General features: G+C 30.4%; 1 protein-coding gene across 10 annotated transcripts in view; it reads right to left on the reverse strand.

Annotated features, from left to right (window-relative positions):
• Positions 1 to 2,535: 2,535 nt before the first annotated feature.
• Positions 2,536 to 21,679, reverse strand: part of LOC121116943 (multiple C2 and transmembrane domain-containing protein) — a 41,789-nt gene continuing 22,645 nt past the window's right edge. For 3 of the 10 annotated variants that reach the window (XM_040711264.2, XM_040711267.2, XM_040711263.2), the window contains exons 2-13: positions 17,500 to 17,907; positions 15,822 to 15,918; positions 15,619 to 15,761; positions 14,892 to 15,107; positions 12,198 to 12,344; positions 10,094 to 10,395; positions 8,890 to 9,079; positions 7,438 to 7,634; positions 6,476 to 6,844; positions 4,886 to 5,015; positions 4,216 to 4,623; positions 2,536 to 2,831 (exon numbers count right to left, since the gene is read on the reverse strand). In XM_040711264.2, the coding sequence (XP_040567198.1) occupies positions 2,739 to 2,831; positions 4,216 to 4,623; positions 4,886 to 5,015; positions 6,476 to 6,844; positions 7,438 to 7,634; positions 8,890 to 9,079; positions 10,094 to 10,395; positions 12,198 to 12,344; positions 14,892 to 15,107; positions 15,619 to 15,761; positions 15,822 to 15,918; positions 17,500 to 17,907 (2,700 nt within the window). In that variant the 3' untranslated portion in view covers positions 2,536 to 2,738. Of the gene's footprint in view, positions 2,832 to 4,215; positions 4,624 to 4,885; positions 5,016 to 6,475; positions 6,845 to 7,437; positions 7,635 to 8,889; positions 9,080 to 10,093; positions 10,396 to 12,197; positions 12,345 to 14,891; positions 15,108 to 15,618; positions 15,762 to 15,821; positions 15,919 to 17,499; positions 17,908 to 18,039; positions 18,208 to 19,975; positions 20,085 to 20,971; positions 21,277 to 21,679 lie in introns of those variants that run through there. The other 7 variants (XM_071887680.1, XM_071887679.1, XM_040711260.2 and 4 more) reach the window with 6 other exon arrangements.

Consider the following 21,679-nt stretch of genomic DNA (forward strand, 5'->3'; position numbering starts at 1 on the left):
ACAGAATAAACAACATTAGAATAAATAAAATCCTTACAATCCTTGAAGAACCCTGATTTGTCTTGCACCAAACACGATCATTTCTCCTCTTTTGAAACTGTGTAGATGTCAGCTGATAAATATAAGATATGAGACTAGCTGATGAAAAAGAAAAATAATTTTGATGACGACATCATTTAGTCGTCAATTAACATAACAATCATATGTTTTGTTTCACTATTACCAACTGTCATACAATTGGCCTGGCTATTTTCACTGACGTCATAAATTGTATCATAATTAGTGTTGGGTCGGTCCTGGAATTGATTTCTTAATCAAGTTCTCCCCCCCCCCCTAGATATAGCTTTCCCTCATTCATAGCTTGGAGCGTCCGCAGGAATAAATTATAAAACTGGAAATTTGTCCATTTTATATAGTAAAAAAAATATCTTGGTCAAAATTTACTTTTTTTGTCTGCTATTATTTCAAGCATTTTGGTAAATCATTTCCTGTTCTCTCGTGTGTGAGTCAAGTACTGTACTGTTTCTACTTTTATTTACTTCATTACTAATATACTTTTTGCTTGATCAATTATGGAAAGGAAATTGTGATTCAAAATGATTTTCACATACAAAATGGTCAGTAGGTTTCCTATTAGGAAATTATTTAAGATTTGATATCTATTTTTTTCTTCTTGCGACTTCTTTTGGATTTTTGGGATTAGGAAATTTAAAAAAGCGAACGATTCCTTGAAGCTTTTGGAAACTTGACTCATTTCTATTTTGCATCCTCAGACACTACATTGACCCATTATTTTTGAGTAATTTACTTTATAATAATATGTAAATATTTAAATCAAGAAATAATTATTAACATATTAATTATTCAAGCATATTATTACTACGTCTACGTCCAATAAATAAATAAGTTACGCCATAGAAAAGCGACATCTTGCGAAAATATTATGACAAATATTGACCATACTATTTCCTCAGGCTAACTGTGCTCCATACGCTACTTGGTTTAATGCTTTATTACAGGAATGCCCATAGGGGGGTTGGCTGTAGCCCCCTCCCCACCCCGTGATAAAACTCCATCAAGTGGCTTTAAGAATAAAAAAAGAGTTAACACCTGCATTGAATACAGCTTTATGTGAATGATCTAAGTAATATGTACTGCAAATCTCTACAAATAGTTAGATATATATTTTTTTTTTTGATCAACAGAAAAGTATTATAATTAGACAAAAATATCTTATTCCTTCTATAATTATAGTTAATTTTTATCTACAACACGGAAGATTATATAATGATTTAACAGATTTTAGGGTTAGATGACAGTGGGATTTAAGTCCATTTAATAGTATTCTATTTTACAAAATATTAATAAATATTTTTATTTAAATCTTGGTTGTTTGGGTCCCCAAAATGGCTGACATCGAAAAGTTAAAGTTAAGTGAAACTCCTAAAAATGGCTAGATTTATACAATTTTTGTTGTTGATGGATGAGGGACGATAAAAGTAGGATAATATGTAAAAAATATTATATTCTTTCGATTGTAATATCACATTTTCACTGAAGTCAAAAATTGAATCATAATTAAAAGCAACGCCATCTTAGCGGCTTAAACTTGATATTTTTACAACAAAAATTGGATAAATTTCGAAAAAATCTTGATTAACTTCATTTATGGCTTTATGAATGAAAAAATACTAGCGCCTGTTTTTTTAATTAAATCCTTGTAACATCTACTGAAATCCCTAAAAGTTGCTAGATTTCTACAATTTTTTTGATTGGTTATAAGGACAAGAAAAGTAGGGCAAATAAAGAAAGATATCTTATTCTTTCCATTCTACTAGTAAATTTTTATCTACAACAGGGAATTATAACAACGTAATAACAATTTTTTAATAGATGCTAGAGTAGGTGGCCCGGTGTTGCCCAGGAACTTAAGAATAAACGCTTAAACGAGTTTTTTAAAGTAATACATTTTATAAAATCAAACTATTGTAGATCAAAATTGTGCACAGTTGAACGCCTTAAGGTTTGCTCAACTTTCATGTTATGCTCAGAAATCCTTTGCCTTATTTTATGATCACAAAACTTCTCTTAACTTTTTTGATACAACAACGTATCAGATGGCAAAAAAGAAAAAAAAATACACCATTAGACTGCTGCATCATAACAAGTTCGCCGGCGCACGCAAGTGGCGATTTTATCTAAACGCCCTGTATCTATATTATTAAAGCAAAGTTTATTCCTTCATCCCCTTCGTCAATGCTTCTCATTGCTGATCCAACGAAACGTCATATTGTGTCAGTTTTTCCACCCATAATAAGTCCGAGCTATGTCGGTACTCCTGCTAGCTGTCAATAACTCAGAAAATACTAAGGAAGCATCATCCCAAAAAATTAGATGAAGGAAGTATCAGATAAATAAAGAAGTTACATTGCATTGAAACTGGATCAAAAATATGGTACACAACAGACGTTACAATGATATTTCTGTCTCTCGTGAGGATACACATCCCAGCAAAGCAACAGAGTGAGAAAAAAGTATCTATAAAATATGTATGTATGTATTTAAAACTAAATTATGTTTGAAACAACTATTATATCTTAATAAAATTTTAAAAAAACCCAGCATTTATCATAAGAATACATTAGTAAACCAATAAAATAAATAATATAATTCGATAACTATGGCTTGAGACGACGAATGAACAATCATACTAAAAAGAAAGATTACCATCATCATCATCATATTATATCACTATCAGCAATCAAAGCTCGACTGGAGTTGAGTTTCTTTCGCTCCTTTTCCTCAATTGATGGAAGCTCACGATAGCTTTTCTATAATTTCAATACATATTAGTTAATAGTTTAGAATTAAGAAATATGTTTTCCATTTTATTATCAGGTTTGGATAAATCGAGGGTAAAATGAGTGTGCTGTTCATGTTTTCTCTTCATTTTTGAGCGATTGAGCACGTAAACAGAAAATAAAAAAATAGAACGATTAACCGGAAAGATATCGGAATGGTTTTTTTTCACTTCTTTGCTCCTTTTTAATGTTTATTGCGATTCTTTAATATTTTAAATAGACACAAATTTGCTATCAGGGGCGTCCACATGATTATATTTTAGGGGGCGGGGGTTGGACTTTTTTGAAAAAAAAATCCAAAATTTGATTTTTTATGGAAAAATATCAGAAAAATTAAATTTCAAATATGATTTTTTTTTGAAAAAAAGCTTTTAAATATACAATTTAAAAAAAAAAAATTTTGAAAAAAAAAATTAAATTCAAATATACATAGAGAAAGTTAAATTTTTTGGAAATAAATTTGAAAAAATTAGTTAAATTTGAAATTTTAAGTTTTTTGAAAAAAACTTTCAAATATTAAATATTCTTATACAAAAAAAAATTCTCTAATTTTGTAGCTTCTACTTTTTTTTTCATAACCTAGCAAAGTATTAAATATTTCAATACCAGTAATAAATCGGAATCGCAAATAAAAATTATTTTTCCGATGCCGATTCCAGAAAAAAACACACCATTCTCTGATTCCGATTAATCGTCCCATCACTAGAGTATATTGTTTATTTATTAGATCTTGGAGCCAATGATGTCTTTTTTTTTTTGACCCCATGACTTAAACTAAAACAAAATGGCAAAATGACGACCATGTGATCAATATTTTTCCAAATGATATGGACTAAAAGAATTTTCTTCTCTTGGCACAGTGAGGGTATTATAAATTACTGTATTAGCAAGGATGTCCGCATTATATTTTTTTGTTGGGAGGGGGGCTTGGTTTTTGATTTTTCTCCCCCCAAAAAAAATTCAAAAATTAAATTGTTTTCTAATATTGAATATTCTAGTAAAAATAAAAAACTTAATTTTTTTGGGGTGGGGTGGAGGGGGGCTACAGCCCACACCCTTCGGACGCCCCTGATTACTATCTATGCAATCTCTATGAATTCATAAGGTGCATTCTGAGAAGATAAGAAAAAGTTGCATACTTCATAAGGAAAAACGATAGAAATCCCGTCATCTCTGGTATCTCAAAAGTGACGTCCCTTAAAGGAAAAGTTTTTTCGTAGCTAAGTTGATTTGGACAAAAATTGATCACTTGGTCATTTTTTCGTTTGATAAACTAAACAGTTGCACAGACACTTGTCAAAAATGAGCGAAAAAAGTTTGAGCGGGTCCAAACCTGTGTGTAATAAATACATACCAGCATTTCATTATCAGGGACATGAGATATAAAATCTGCAAGTTCGTTGTTATCAACGAGATCAGGTCTAAAGTATTTTTTGGAGATTTTATTAGCTCCCCAAATCATGATGATATATCGTAGAGGAACATAGTAGAGTAGTGTAGTTCCAATACAAAGAACCACAAAGAGCAACCAAGTTAGAAAAGGAACACTGAAATTAAAGACGTTTCCAATACTCTCTAAAACATGTGCCACTATTCCCAAAACATTTTGTATCATGAGCGTAATTTCTTGCATTGCTTGCATCCTCTCCTTGATACTTTTCTTTTCCGCATCTGCCCCTGTTGTTGAATTGACATCCTCCTCATCATCTTCCTCAATTTCCAATTCAGGTCCTCCCTGCCATCCCCCCATAATAGAAAGAGCCTTAAAAAAATTAATTTCTTAATGTATGAAAGGAATTGAAGACAGGACCGGTTTTACTATGAAAAAGATCTGGGGCAAAGATAAATAAATGTACGATGTCTTTTAATTTCCTTTTTTGAAATGGGAATTTAATTCCAAATTCTGTTATTCGATTAGAAAAAGAATATATTTTTTAAATGCACCTTGCGGGGCCACCTTCCTATTTTCAATCAAGCGCAGGGCCATTATATGCCCTAAAACCGGCCCTGATTGAAGATATTACTGCAAAATTTTTGATCATTGGAATGATGAGAATAACGGGGAGCATCCAAATCTCAAAATAATACACAAATAGTTCAAATCCAATGAGAACCAATAAACTCTTCCATTTGCATTGCCATGATAAGATTTTCCTAAGGGCAAAAACACATCCTTATCAAACGATGACTTTAGGGGCTGTTTCCACCTCTATCGGACGTGTACCCGTACAGGGACGTCCACTGCATTACATATATAATATATACATATTGGCTTGGTTTTTGGAATTTTTCAAAAAAAAAAGGTCAAAAATTCATATTTATTCAATATAAATTTAAAAAAATTAATTTTTAAGAAAAAAATTTCAAAAACTCATAGCTATTTACAAAAAATTATAACATTAAATTTTTTGAAAAAGGTTTCAAAAATCTACAGCAATTCACAAGAAGTTTAAAAAATTTAATTTGTTCGAAAAAGTTTTCCAAATTCAATTACTGTTTTTCCAAAAAATTAAACTTTTTGGGAAAAAAATTCCAAAAATTTTAACCGAAAATTTTCCCCCTTCACAGAAAATTAATTTTTTTAGAAAAAAAATGGAAAAATTAAATTTTTAGAAAAAAAATTTAAAGAGTCTAAAGTCTAACTCCAGTGGACGCCCCTGCCGTAAATAACGTTTTAGAGAATGAATACTTTATTTGTACAAATTTTGCATTCAAAACTCAACAATTATTCGTTTCAAATGGAAGAGGTTTGTTTTGTGCTTTAAAATGTTTTTGTTTTTTTTGGTGGGAGAGAAAAAAATAATGAATTTATAAATTACTCATTTTTGGTCTTCAAACACAGTGTTGTTACCTCACCAACACAAAAGTTTACTATGTATTTTTTTGTCACCTCTCTAAAATTTTGTCATTTTTTCCTTTTATCAGTGTTCTGAACAATAGTTTGTTTGAATGAGCTCTTGTTAAGCAGTAAGTAATTTCCAACAATGAATTAATTATTAACTAATAATTGATTTATTTTGGGAAATAATTGACCAACTACCAATTGATTTTGGGCCTTTTTTATGAAGAAAAGTTGCGAGATCCAATAAAGGTAACAACGTAGCAATAAATTAAATTTTTTGGGAATAGCTAGGATTTGTGAAATTTTATTCGAAAAAATTTTATATTTGAAAATTAATTTTTGAAATTTTAGTGAAACAGTTACGGATTTTGAAATTTTTTCAAAAAATTTAAATATTTGAAATATAATTTTTGAATTTTTTCTCTATGGATTTTGTAAATATTTCGTACAAATATTTAAAATTTAATTTTAGAAATTTTTTGGATAAATATTGGAAATTTAATTTGTGAAATAATTTGGATAAATATTGGAAATTTAATTTGTGAAATAATTTGGATAAATATTTGAAATTTAATTTGTGAAATAATTTGGATAAATATTTGAAATATAATTTTGGGATTTCTTCACAAAAAATTAATTTTTTTGTGAAGAAACAAAAACTAATTACAACGGTATTGGACCTTTTTATAATTTTGTCAACACTGGTATTTACGTGTACACGCATGATGGATGTGGAGTCTCACCTTTAAATACCTTCAAAAGTAGTACTTACTTTAGCTCACTAATGAATAATTCTGGTTTCATGTTTGCTAAGACTAATTTAATTCGTGTAACATTTCGCATAAATGTGGAATGCTTTAACTTGATATCGGATTTGTCAATATATTTCAATTGCTTGGGGTTAAAGGTTCGTATGCTAGCACGAAATTTGTTATAGACGAAAAACAACTCGAGCTGAATCTGTGGATTCTCTCCTTTGGCTTGAGTCATGAGCTTTTTCTCTTTTAGTGTGTACCATTTCCGGTCATTGTTTCTGATTTTGAGTAGGGGAATGGCAACTTTTCCTAAGAATTCATATTTGTGATCCTTGTTGTCGTGATAAACAGTTACTTCCAACACATCATGGATGTCTTTAACATCACTAAAATTAAATTTTTGATTGTGTTATTATCCTATCAGCACTCACTAGTCAACCGAATTTCAACTTTTTTTTGCCATGGATCTGCCTCTTGTCATGGTTATCTCAATAAACATGAAAAGGAGCTTTTTGATCCAAATTTTTGGCTTTTCTTGCCTACAAAGTGCTCTTAGAAAAATATTTTTTTACAGCTTTCTTTGCATTTAAGGATTGAAATAAGAGAGAAAAGTATAAAGTATATAGTTTGTCGCTTGAAAATTAAAAAAAAAAAAAAAATACATTAATTTTATCTGTATCTTTTTCTGAATCGAACAAAATTCATTTTAAGTAGAATGATAAAACTCATGTTTGTTTTAAAGTGAAGTCACTTTTTTTTAAAGAGCATCATAAAAAATGAATTTTTTGGATATTTTATTTAAAAAAATATTGAGCTATTTATCTTTGTATATGACATTTTGCTCTTTGTAGGCCACAAAAACAGAACTTTTGAGTTGTAAGGTTAATTTTATGTGCATTGAGATAATGGGAATCAGAGGCACACCATCTCAATACGCGGGGCAAAATTTGTTGACCAGTGTTATCGTTGAATGACTTACAATTGATACACCTTTTGCCAAATTGGATTCAAAGTTCTGAATTCCGTATGTGTTGCATAGCGAACATTACAAAGCTCCACGGTACAGAATGGATCCGATTTGCCAGACAAATCTGATGATGCAATACCTTGAGCTCTCAAAACTTTTACCATACAATGTCCAACATCCTTAATATCTTTTAAACTTCTTGTTATCGTCTGAAATACATTTTAAGATTAAGTAATTTCATAATTGTGCGCTGAATATTACGTTACGACAGTTTAACGTCGACTTATCTGCGTAAAAACAATAGAGCGATACTATTCCAAGCAAAAACTATTCAATTGAACAACCTCTTTTTTTTTTCTTTTTTTTTTTGTTAACCTCTACCTCTGAAGTAAGCATTTCGCCTATCATTGATGTAATTTGTTTTAAAAATGCATAATACAAGAAATGTATATTAATTTAAAAATAATTATGATATTTTCCCTGCACTGATGCTACTTTAAATTTAGAAGGTTCTTTTTTTATAGCATTTTCATTTTCACGTCCCAAAATCCTTTTAATAGGCAGCTGATATCAACAAGAGTTGGTGTTTTTGGATTCTAGCGCACTTTGTCCCTAAAATTTTTGTCTCTTCGAGACTTTGCCAAATTAAATATTCGCTGCATTTATATAAAATGATGTACTTTAGCTTTTAGCATTTCTTTTGTTCTATCAATGGAGTTTCTTACTTCTTTGAGCCCCAACAAAGATCATGACTATAAAGAAGGTGCCCCGAGTTAACGATTCCTTTCGAAATAGACACATGATCCCAGATCTTACTCCTCTGTCCTTATCAATATAATTCCTTATTTTCTTTTTGTCCTTTTTCCGATATATAGCGAAAATACAAAAGCAATATCATGAAGCACAATCGTTACTAGGCAAAGTTTTATGCAGCAAAATTAATGATGTTGATAACGTATTATTCAGTTATACTCCACGGGGAAAATTGATTCAATTAAAAATCTAATTTATCCACGCAAAACAGGATGGCTCAAGAATTCATAAAAAAAGTTGTGGGATATAAAAAAGGAACATGTCCGAGGAAAAGTTGACATTTAGTCCAACTAATTTATTCATAAATATCTGTATTGATGAAACAAAGTTTGTCTGTATGTGCGTATGTACTACGTACACTCATTTCAAATAATATATGTGTGAACCTGAAGCTCAACTGTATTATAAAAGAAAAGAAAGTAAGGTACACTATAGTAAATATAAAAAAACTAATACAACTTTATATTGATTTTAAGTGACACTGAGGATTTTATTGAGGAGTTTTTTTTTTTAATGAGTAAAGCAGAGTTTGTATGCCTGCCGACGCATACACACTCCGGGTTCTACTGCAAGTACTTAATATAATTAAAGATTGTTCTGAATAGTATTTGACCGGAATGGTTGGCCATGCAATAAATATACGTTACATACATATTGATCCTTCCATTCCTTCTTCAAGTTATCCAACTCCTCTTCCCAATTAACTAAATTAGAAGGAGAATCGGTGTTGGTGGTTGCAGAGATTGAGAGAATGAAATGCACTCGCCCCTGTCCATCAGAGACATTTCTCCAAAAGTTATAATTTCTTTCAATATCAAATTCAGTCAAATCGATCTTCACTCTTTAACATAAATTCAAGAATAATGGATAATTACTATAGTAATTTGATTAATAGTGTTGAATGAATGTACTCGTATAAATCGTTCTAGCCACACACTTCCTACCTTCAACTTGAGGTTTTTAGTCTCTTTGAAAGAAGTTGTCATACAACTTCAACAGCTGAAATGACGTTATCATTTTCTCTGCTGTAGTAATAATAAAAGACCAATAAGGAACGGTCCTAGGAATGACAAAATTAATCATTATCAGACTGATAGGACTGCGGTCCTTCTAGACCAGCGATTCTCAACCTTTTTTTTATATTCATGTACTACTTTAAAATATTTAACCCAAATAACCCTTATGAGAACCAAGCATTTTTAGCTACATTAACAGGGGTGTCTGCAGGATTCTATTTTTTTTTTGGGTGGAGAGGAGGGTAGTTTAGGGGGGTTGGTTTTTGAGGTTTTTTTTTTTTGTGAAAACAAATTCATAAAATTTTTATATTAAAATACTCGAATATACACTTATATATAAAAAAGAGGCCTATAATAAGTCTTGAATATTAAAATAAGTCTTGATTAAATCATTTCATAAAAACGGTAATTGATCACTTTCAAAGGCAGATTTTTTAAATAGTGATATTTTTTATACTCGGCTATTTAATTATAGAAATAACTTTTTTCCCCCATAAAAACATGACAAATGACATCAGAAAAAATGTTTTGTCATTGGAGTAGTAATTTCTCAGTTCTTCTACCTCTTTTGTAGGGAGAGTGCTTATTTGCTAAAAATATTACTTTTTGTATTTTATTTTTAATTCCTTCTAGGCGAAAAATAACACCAAATCATCTAGAGGTTGCAAGAACTCCTATTTAGGCCACACATTTCGTCAGCTATGACTAGACAAAATGTTTTTTTGCATGATGATTACTAAACGAAACAATTTTTTAATGTTTTGTAAGACTAAAACACATCTTTCTTGCCTAAATAAAGATGAATATAATGACTAAAGAGCATAAAAAAGCCTCTTTACCTCCCAAGGAAGCTATCCTTCCCACCAGCAACATTATGCCAAAGAGTGACTTCCATTTCATTCTCAACATCATCATACATATTAAAATTAAAGCTTTCTCGCCACTTTGGATTCACAGTTCCTACCATGGGTTTGGATCGAATCTTTTCTTTACCAAAAAGTAATTTACAGTAAGGATCACACGTATCACCAGCGTCAGATGGGATTTCAAGACCTCGGGCTTGGACAACTACAATATTAAGCACAGAGTTCCATACAGGGCTAGCCTTAGTCCCCTTTCCTAATTTTTCAGCTTTTAATATCTAAAAAAAACGAATTAGAAAGTAATTAATTACTTATTTTTGTTGTTGTTTTTATCAGTCATTAGTTTGGTGGACATTCAAAAGTGATATTTATAAATAAAGCTTAATACTACCCTCTATGACGTTATCCTGTGGTGTTAGTATGTTTATAGCTAAAGAAGTTAATATAAAAATAAATATATTTATGTTAATCGTTCGATGTTAGTTAGGCTAAAGAAACCTCCATACAGGGAATATGCACAACCCCCTCCCCTTTCCTTCTTTTTTAATAGACTAAGGGCTATTTTTTTTTAGAGTAGAATAAAGCATTATTCCTCCGTTAGTAAACTGGGATATTATACGACCTAAGATTGATAGAAAATACTTATTATTCCGATGAATCTTCATTTTATCGTTAATACTTTTCAGTAGTCCCCTGAAACATTCAACCAGATTATATCCAATTCTTTTGTGTGTATCTTAGTGAATTTAATTAACTGCTTTGTGTAAAAGTCGTTCCTTTGTTTTTTCTTTTGATTTCTAGGATTTTGGCTATTACAAAACAGCAATAGCTACAAAATTATAATATTGTAGCTATTATTTTATAGGATACATGGAAATTCATTAGAAACTCATGAGTATTAATTCAATTCCCAAAGTTCACATAAGGTCATACATATTTCATATGCATTTTTATCAAAGAGACAAATTAACGTTTTTGCTAAAAGAATAAAGCATTATATGATGTTATAACTCCAAAAGGATAATTTTTTATAAATGTCTTATATTTATACAACTATTTTAAATGATACTTACACGTGCAAAATGGAGAAATAGTTAAAATAATAATAAAAAATTTAAATGACGTAATTATGATGATCGTTCAACAGTGTTTAATATGTAAATAAATACGTTTTATATTCACAAACGGAGGGTTCTAACAATGTAGTGAAAAAAAGACTACGTGATCATATTTGTGCAAGGTAGTGTTCGTAGCAAAACTATTTATTTGTCCACTAGGAACGTTGAATATTACCATAACTAACGTGAGAAGTAAACATTCTTAATTTATCTTTGATAAAAATTATTTTAAAAGTGCATAATAAAACAAATTTATTATTTAAATATAATTTCAATATTTTCCCTGTAATAATGCTATTTTAAATGTGGAAGGTTTTCCTCATTATAGTATTAGTTCACCAGGGCTAGTTTTAACTGTTACAGAGTTATATGAGGCCGTAATTCCAATCTAGGAAGGCATGAACAGTAATTTAATTTTGATTGATATTTCTTATAAAAACATAATAGGCCGTTTCAGTAGAACATTTATTTGAAATTACCTCTTCTGAAAAAGTAATTTGTTTTTTTATCAAATTATCTAATTTAAAACGAAATTTTTCGATCTTCTTAAATATCCATTTAAGATTTTTTTTTTTTTTTCGCATTTTGCTAAATAAACTATTTTATTAAGTAAAATGCAAGACTTTAGATGAAAATTTAGGAACGAGCGTGTGTAGCTGAAGCTCAGCGCGTCATGTTAAAATAGAAAATAATAAGGGAGTTCAATATATCTATATTATTAAATCAATTTTTTTAGACGTCTAATAATTGCCAGCAATGTCGGGTACTCCTGCTATAATTCTACTCAATAAGGGCTATATAAAAAATAGCCCAAAGTTAAATACATAGTCCCCCAAAGAAAGGAAAGAGAAAACGGAATGGGCGTTCATTATTTTTCAGGTTTTTTTAGCTAGACAAAAATGAAGTGAGAGCAGAAAATAAAACACAAATCACAAAAAGTCCAAATAAAACAAATGACTAACTTGTAAATTACTTTCATTCAGTCCATCCGTATTCTTGCTGAGTTTCGCCCAATGAAATCCTTCTTTGGATGAATGTGAGGAATTACTTATTGTGGATAAACTTCTATTCATTCCTGTTTTACGTGGACTTGATAAAGCTATTATATGCTAAATATATAAGACATAATGATAGAAAAATCCTATCCCAAACGGAAATGTTTTTTTTTTCTATGATGAGATCATTAACTACAAAGCATACTTTAATTTTTTTTAAATCAAATCTATTTATATGTATGATGTGATAAATCCCGAAAAATGAAAAGTGCGTTCAACTCGTTTTAATTCATGCTACAAATATTCCGTGTTTCCAATTTACCATTCATTAAATTGTAATACTCTAAGCAATTTTTGTTTTATAGGAGTATATATTGCCGATTTAGGCACCCCACTTTAATGTAAAAAATAGATGCTAATTTAAAGTTATTGTCTTTAAATAAACAAGATTTGAAATTCTTTTTTAACACGTCGTAACTTTTATCGTATTTTGCAACTTTTCCTGTAAAAAAGAAACAGAAAAAAAGGAACTAAATCAGTTGGTAGTGATTGACCAGTCTTGCCAAACATGAAATGGTTACAAGCAATTTAGCAAGGGCACATTATACTTTAACTAATCAACGTTCACAAAATTAATAAGGTGAAGAAAAAACAACAACCCCAGAGCAAAATATAACACTGTAATTTTACGTGTCAGCGAGGTACCGCCGTGTTTTAAGGGAATAATTTCAAATTTTGTCGTGTAATAAAATAAAAATGTACAATTTCCGTTTTTTTATAAAAATATTTTTAAATATTTTTTAGCAATTTTTTAAATAAAATTGGTTAAATTATAATTAGGTTTTGTTCAGGTGCTATCAACCATTTTTTACAATTATTGAATAATAATTCCATAGTTGGGAAGAATGAACCAGTTGCTACCAGCTGATTTTGGGCTTTTTTTCTTTATTTATTCTTGGAAGAAAGGTTGTGGTATACAATGAAGGTAGCGACGTCAAAGAAATAAAACAATTTTCGAAATTATTTTCTTAATAAAGACACAAATTCAAATGAGAGATCCGCTCTTTGGAAGCCGGTCCTGACCATAAATGATAATAAAACTTCAAGTTTTTCATATAAAATAAGTTTTGGAGTAATTTGATCATTGATGAATAAAATAAGACGGACGCAGGTACATATTGATAGATACATACATATAAGTACATATTTCAAGTTTCATGCAAGTGTAAGCATAGCGTCAAATCCTGATATTTAAGCACATTAATGTCATTTTTGACATAATTGCTTATAAATTGTTAGTTATGATACACTATTTTACATAAGTAATTTTAATCGTAAAATTTTTGGTAAATGAAATTGTTGAAAAGTGAAGTTTGACTTTTAGTGCTTATTGATTGCATATTATGGTGTCGAATGGGGGGTGGGGTCAAATCGGTGCATTAAAGTTTTGTTGTATCAATTTTCCCTTTCAAAAATTATACAAAAATCATAAATGTTAAAAGTAAATTTCATTCAAATTAAATTTCCTGAATTCGCAAATTAAAATATGAATAACTTTTTATAATAGTTAATTAACCACCGTAACAAATTCAAATTAGATTACCCAAAAAAAATCTTTTTTTTATTACGCAGGATCCAAGAGGGCTAATTTATATGTGTAATTAAATTATTGGACTCATTGTAAAGCATTAACAATAATTCATATTTTTAAAAGGACCTCTAGACCAGGGATGGACAACTGGGGGTACACTCAGTGCGGCCCACTCATGAAGTACATAAAACCCAAAGAGAGAAACACCGATGATACCTTGTTTCATTTTATGCTCATTGGGACCACGAAAATTGACATGCAATCCATTTTGAGTCAGCAGGCTAAACCCCAGCTTTCTCATTAGGTTTAATTAATGTGAACTATTTGAACTAAGTTTTTTTTAAGAAACTTTTTAATATGAAGGGGTTAAAATTCCTTTTTCACTTTTTTTAAGCAAATGTTGTGTCTTTGTTGCTTATTAAGGACATGTAAAAATACATTTATATGCAGAAAATAGTTACATGTTGATGCAATAAACATACAGATTTCAATACATATATTACGTGTTCTTATTGATAATCATTGGTAGCGTCTGTCATATCAAATTATTTGAAGTGCGTGGTCATGTGATTCTCCAATGATAGTGCTAAAAAAATTGTCCCTCTTTATGATGGATGTTGCCCATCCCTGTTCTAGACTGAAGGGTTGGCCTAAACAGAATTAACTTTAGTATAAAAAGTTAAAAGTATTTAAATGAATGTACTTGACATTTTTCTGTCATTGAATTTCTTTCCAAATTAATGCTGCCTACGTGGAATTGATAGTTTAAACCAGTAGTGCTAACAATTCAACATGAAATATTTGAAAAGTTCACCCAACTTTTTGGACCCAGCCTCCACATGCAACAATATAGGAATTTGACCACACTCCATCCGACCCTACACTATATATTATCTAAGAATGGACACAAAACCCCAGATTGGAATAATTAAGACGTACGGAAACATGGACATTGAGCCGACTGACTTAATAAGAGTTGATAGTTTATTATTCCCCTCATTTGTCTATTTACAAAATGAGTAAATTTATAAAAATATTTTAGAAAAAAAATCAAAAAAACCGAAACCTACTTCATTCATCTCTTCTTTTGTCAACGGGCACATGACTAAGTTCAATACAATTGATCCTAAGGGTTTCCTCTTTTTATTTTTCTTAATTAAATCTTCATTACTTCCATCCTTCAGAGGAAGTGTAAGATCCAGAGGATGCTTGATTTGTAGATTAGTGAGGTCAACTTTTGCTTCACCCATGAATTGATCACTGCCGACCACGTCGTGATCATAAACCTAAATAAAGCCAAATTAATATTTATATAAGAATCATTCACTGACAAATTTTCACGACGGATTTGGTTTCTGACATCATGAATAGTAGTTTTACTCATAAATAAAATGTTGGATCTATCAAGGCAACACTGAATTTTTGAGGTTTTAAAGATGAGTGATGATTAGTCTTGATTAGTGATATGTCGGGAGCCAAAGCAGTGAGAGCACAAAAAGAATTATGCACAATTGAAAAAATATTAATTGGCTACGAAACACATTCGTCAAATAAGTTTTTCAAAGCAATTGAATAGTTTTTAATGATATATAATACTCCTTTTTTTTCCTCCCTGGTATATGCACATCACAGATCAAAAATTTAGCCAAATGTTAATTTTTTCATCTTTAAGACCTCAGAATTCAAAGTTGGATTCATTTACGGATCCAACATTTCATTTTTGCATTGGAGAATGATACGACATACCAAATTCGAGTAAGGTTCGTTTATTCGTGAAAATTTGTAAAAAGTTATTACTTGTAACATTAGTGGCTTAAATGGATTGTCTGTATGACAAATAAAGGTTTCGTTCCATTCCGGATTCACAGTCTTTGCAATGTATTTGGTCTGAAAAAGACGCTCTGCCCCTTGAATGCACCTTACATAGGGGTCGCTTGTGCCTTAAAACGAAACTTGTGTAAAGTAATCCCTCTCAATCATAGGTATTACTAATTAATTACCCCTCCGATCCATGGCAAGTAAATTTTGTCCGGATAGCATCACCACATCTATTTTAAAGAAATGATACTTTCTCAATATCTTCTTACGTTCTTCTGTCTAAAGTAATGAAAATATTTTTAAAATTAGTTGGTGTTTCTGAAATGACTTAAGGAAAAAAGTAGACATGAAATGGGGAGTGGTCATTTTTTATATTCTCTGATTTCCTCAAAAGTGTCAACTGTAGATTATACCCAATTTTGAACATATTCAACACATAAAATTTCATTCAATTTGGAAAAATTATATTTTTATGCTAATTAATTATTATATGAATCAGCATAATTTCTTCCATGTATTTAATCAGTCCTGTAACCAGACCTCCAGGGCTTCTCATTAACCCAAGTCCGACCATCCGGAACTGGCAAATTGTTCTGTCAGACAAGTTAATACAGGTAATATGCTGTTTGAACGGATAGATGGTCTCAATTTAGGCAAGATAAGTTTCTTCTGATATGTATGTGACAAAGTTGTATTATCGTATACTAATTGAATTCAACTTTATTCTAACAAATTAATATCAACAGCCATTATTTACACAGAGTTTGAGAAATATATATAAATTTTGAATAAAATTTGCCGTATGTTAACAGATACTAAAACCAATTTGCAAAATCAAATGTTCTATTTCAGACTCATAGGATGAAAGTACGATAAAATTAAATATGTCTACATTGTAAACACAGTTATTACAAAACATTTAGTTCATTAGACATTGATAATTGGAATGACAGCATTTTTATGAATTAACACTCCCTCTGAAGTCCAAAGCACTATTTACATTTACTATTTTCCATGATTGATTAAATTCATAACTTTTTTAAATATACTTGTATAGAGCGTATATAATAATGTCATAAATAACATCACAATTGAGAGAGACCACATTTTTGGCCTTCAAAGTTGATATTTTTACTACATAAAAAAGGGACAAACTCCCAATATATCTATATTTATTTCCGTCAAACGAGTTTATGAATATATATATATATATATTCATAAAATACTACCTGTTGCCAATCATAAACAGTAATAATTAAATTAGATCAAAGTAATATGACTGAAAATCTCTATGAAATGTTTGAATTTGTACAATTTTTAGATTGATTAAGGAGGAGAAAAATAGATAATTAGAGAAAAGTATCTTTTTCTTTCCTTTGTAATTGTCAATTTTTATCTACAATATGGAAATAATATTTTACCTATACAGATGTAATAACATATTTTTAACACGTTCAGGGTCAGATATATAATAAAAAAAGACAATAGTATAGATTTTCAGGAGCGTCCAATGAATTATATATATATATATTTTTTTTATTGGGGGGGGGCGGATAGGTTTTAGGATTTTTTTTTGAGAAAGATTCCGAAAATCCGTTGCTATTCATTAAAAATTTGAAAAATTAAATTTCAAATTTGTTAGAAAATATCTGAAAATTAAAATATTTGGGAAAATATCTGAAAATTAATTTTTTTTGGAAAATATCTGAAAAATTAAATTTTTGACAATAAATAGTTAACTACTTTCCTTAGTATGAATAAAAAAAGGTTATTTATTTTTATAAAACTTGGATGTATTAGTTCCTTAAATGGCCAACATCAACAATGCTGATGTCGCATGGAAACACTTTATTTGCTTACCGATAAAATAACATCTTCTGAGTTTATTGTATTCTCGTTCGAAACTGCCTCTTTCCCTTCCATAGAAGATGATTTCTCTTCCATATTACTCTCCTTGGATGTACTTTTTTCCTTATTAAAGAAAGTCATATCATCACCAGTCTCTGTAGGAGACTCTTTAATATTTTCACAAACGATTGGTTCTGTAGGTACACTGGGTTCGAAGCTTAGTTCTTGAACTCCTTCCTTGATAAGGGGCTCTTGTTCTTCTTCCTCCTTCTTAGATGGGGTCGTCTCATCTTTATCTATCAAAGGAGAATTATCTACTCCGTCCTCCAATAATTCTTCATTCTTACTCTTCTCATGCCCTTCTTTAATTTTGTCTTCAGAATCCTTTGGTGTCTCTTTTGAAGTACCAAGAATTTTGGTCTGAAAAAAATAAAAATAATAATTATTATTATAATACTTTAAAGTGAATCAAGTTTTTAAAAAATTCAAGTGATTTGACGTCCTTTCTCTAAAGAATAACATCTCAATAAAGTAAGTATATATAAAAAGTACCTATTCAAGATCTAAGATGCATCTGCTCATTCTAAAAAGAATGCCACTACTTTAAACAATGTTGATTAATTATTCACACAAAAATAAGGCTTTGTTGCACGTTCAAGTCCCTAATGAATGTTATTTTAATTTTGATGTCTCCTCAATTGAGGAGATTCTTTGTCAAGTGTACAACAAAATATTATATAGTTATAAGTCGAGTATACACAGTGATACCCCGAGATACGAGTCCCTCAACAAACTAAAAATCTGCCTTGAAATACGAGTTTTTTTTTTTATAGATACGAGCTAATTGAGAGTTGGGATTATGACCAGAGTCGGTTTTAGCGTCAATGAGACGTAAGGAAAATATAAATTTTGTAATACCATTTTTATTATCCTTTTTTTTTTTTTTTAATTTGAATTTTTTTAAAAGTTGTCTGTTGAATTCAATTTTTAGTCATATTTATAGAATGACATTTTTTTAAAGAATTTTAGAATGACCTTTAAAAAAAATTATATGTAGCACGGGAACTCCAGACAAGAGCTAGGCTGAACGTGACATGACAGCCACTTTAAGTACGATTTAAAAAAGAAGAAGTTATTTTGTATGTGATAAATGACTTTGATTTTACGAGCTCCGTCCAGGAGCGCTGGATAAACTCGTATAGCACGACATTGCTGTATATTCTATGTACATATAACAATTTTCATTACAATTACCTCAACTTCTTCTCTTAGATGATGATTTACATACAGTATATGTATGTTCCTTCAGTTTACTTATTTGAAACATAGGTCCTATGTATTAAGAATTAAGATACATAAATTATTATTTATTATTCACATTAAATTCATCAGGATGTTTTATTCATCATCAGTCATTAGTAGTAAGAGAGAGAGTGTGAGTCATTATTATACTTGTTTGTTGTTTAGCTGTTCAGTACACACGCGTAACTTTATAACACTACAATATTGTATATTAGAGTGACCCCTATTTTTGCAATATAATATAGGATGAAGATGCACATTTAAAGTAGAAATGTGACAAATCACAGGATTAAAAAAATAGTTTTGCCTTCACTCTAAGTCTTTCCAAAACTCACCAGTACCATTTAAAAGATTTTGGATAATTTTAGTATAGAGGTTGCCCGAATATATTCATTTTAGATGTGCCCTGAACAGAATAAATACAAACAGTCAACAAAACAAATGGATAATCAATAAATTTTGGGAATGTCTCTATAAAAAAAAAAGTATTTCGCGTGGTTCAAATCAAATTGAAACAAAATTAATGACCAAAACCTTCTGATATCTTTGGTTATTTGATCATTTATGTGATCCTTTTACACTGACTAACTTGCCTTCTTACATTAAAATAGTTAAATATTGTTCAGGTCAAGGATAATAGAAATACACTTCCACCAACCTTTTTAATATTAACGTCATAGTGTATGAGTGGATCTGTGTTTTGTCTAAATTTGTCTTTCTTGCCCAGTAGTCTGTTCGAGACATCAAATGGAAAACTATAGCATTTATGACGTCATAGACTGTGATTGGTTGCGTGTTTTGTCAAAATCTGTCTATCTTGGCAAACAGTCGATACGATACATCAAATTGAAAATGCCAGCAAGGCCGATTACATAATGGGCTAACCTTGTATTTCTATTAACCTTGGTTTTGGAATACATCTAAAGTCAATCTATTAACACAGCCTCATATTATATAATATGCTAAAATCTTTTAAGTAGACCTCGTAATTTTTGAAAAGACTTTGAACGAAAATACAAACAATTTTTGTGATTCTGGGTCTAACCATATTCTTATATTTAATATATACAACTGGATACTATTTCATTTGAAAAATAGGAATCACTCTAATGTAGGTTTATTTTATGTATATACACGCATGGGACTGTTAATTTATTATTTCTCTATGCTATGAAAAACTTCCTACCCCGTCATGAAAACTCCTTATCCTCTCGGCGAGGCTCTCCTCCGATGGATCTTCCATGTTTTAATCAACCGACAATCTATATACATACACAAGTCAATTACAACTGTCAAAAGTGATGTGCTTACGGAGTCTCACCTACTACTGGGAAATGTAGGGATCAATATACAAACTTTTATGTGTGCATATAGGGGATGTAGAAAATATATTGATTCTGTATTTATATGGTTATTTAGAGTAGCATTGGGAAAAGTACATGGGTGTACATATACTAGTATTGAGGCTTGGACCCATACCGAATTTTCTTATTTCCTTCTCTAGGAGCCATCGGCATTCGAACAATCTACACTGATTTCAGGAGAATAACTTATTCTCAGTATGTTGTCAACTATGTTATGGGTCACACGAACTTTACTATGAGAGTGGTCCAGACCCAATAACTTGTATCGAATCAACTAGAGCTACGAAATTCTAGACAAATGAAATAATTATTCATGCAGCTTAGCTTGGTGCTCTTTCCTTCTCTCATGCGGGAATAAATATTATTCTTGATTATTTCAGTTCTCTAGGACTCAATGGTTAGGTCTTACAACCATTGAAAAAAATCATGGTCTGACTTGAATGATTATTGAACGTATTAAGTCAGTCCTTATTTATTCGGTCCAGTCCAGTCTTAAAACCGATTCTATCCGTCCTTGGGGCCGGTTCTTAAGACTCTCGGTCCTTCAGACTGTAAGTACTAGAACTGATTAAAAAGAAGAAATAAAGTTGAGTGACGTCATCAAGGACTGAACTTTATAAGTTCTCAGGACCGGACCGAGACTGAACTGGACGGGACTTCAGACTTCAAACTGACACAACATTAATTAAGAATGACTCTGCATTACTAAGCCTATAAGTACACCTTCTGAAAAAAATATTTTGGCATAAGCCCCGCTGATTGCGGGCCTGATTAGTGTTTAATATATATATACGTTTACATTCAAATGATGAACTTACTTTAGACAATACGGGGACTTCCGATTGGGATTGCCCCAAAAGAAGATTCTTAATTGACATTCTCTTCATAGTGAGTACTAATCCAATTAAGACATTGAATTTGCTTATTGATACCTAATATTACTACCAATCAATTAAAAGATCCACACCAAAACTTTAAAAATAAAAGCTAATTTAATAATGTAATTGCCATCACTTTTGAAAATAAACTGTTAGAAATCATCATATTTCAACTTTGAATAATGTGTAGGACAAAATTGCCAACTGTTTACTTGAGTCGACTCGATTTGATTTATACATTGTATTCCTAGTTGTGTTTTTATGTATATTTATACAGCATTGGAAATAAAATTTGATAATATTAAGCTCCCTACTTGGAGGCAGAGAGGAAGAGAGAGTGTTTTTACATACTACATTTAAAGCAGTATAAAAAATAAAGGCATCGCTTACATGTTGAACAGCCCATATCATTTGTGGTCTGTCAATACAAAAGCAAGCTAGAAGGATTCTTCTTTAAAAAAAAATGTAAATTACATTTGTATTAATCGAGGAATTATCGTCGAATTCAATCAAGCAAGTATTCTTAGTCACCCTTTAGAGTCACTGCAAAATTTTTAATTAAAAGTTGTTCAAATTGATTGTCACTATTATATAATAAGAAATTAACAGATTATATTGGAGCCAATACCTATAAGTCGCTTAAATCAA

This window comes from Lepeophtheirus salmonis, chromosome 4 (genome assembly GCF_016086655.4).
Source record: "Lepeophtheirus salmonis chromosome 4, UVic_Lsal_1.4, whole genome shotgun sequence".
NCBI classification, from domain to species: Eukaryota; Metazoa; Arthropoda; class Copepoda; order Siphonostomatoida; family Caligidae; genus Lepeophtheirus; species Lepeophtheirus salmonis.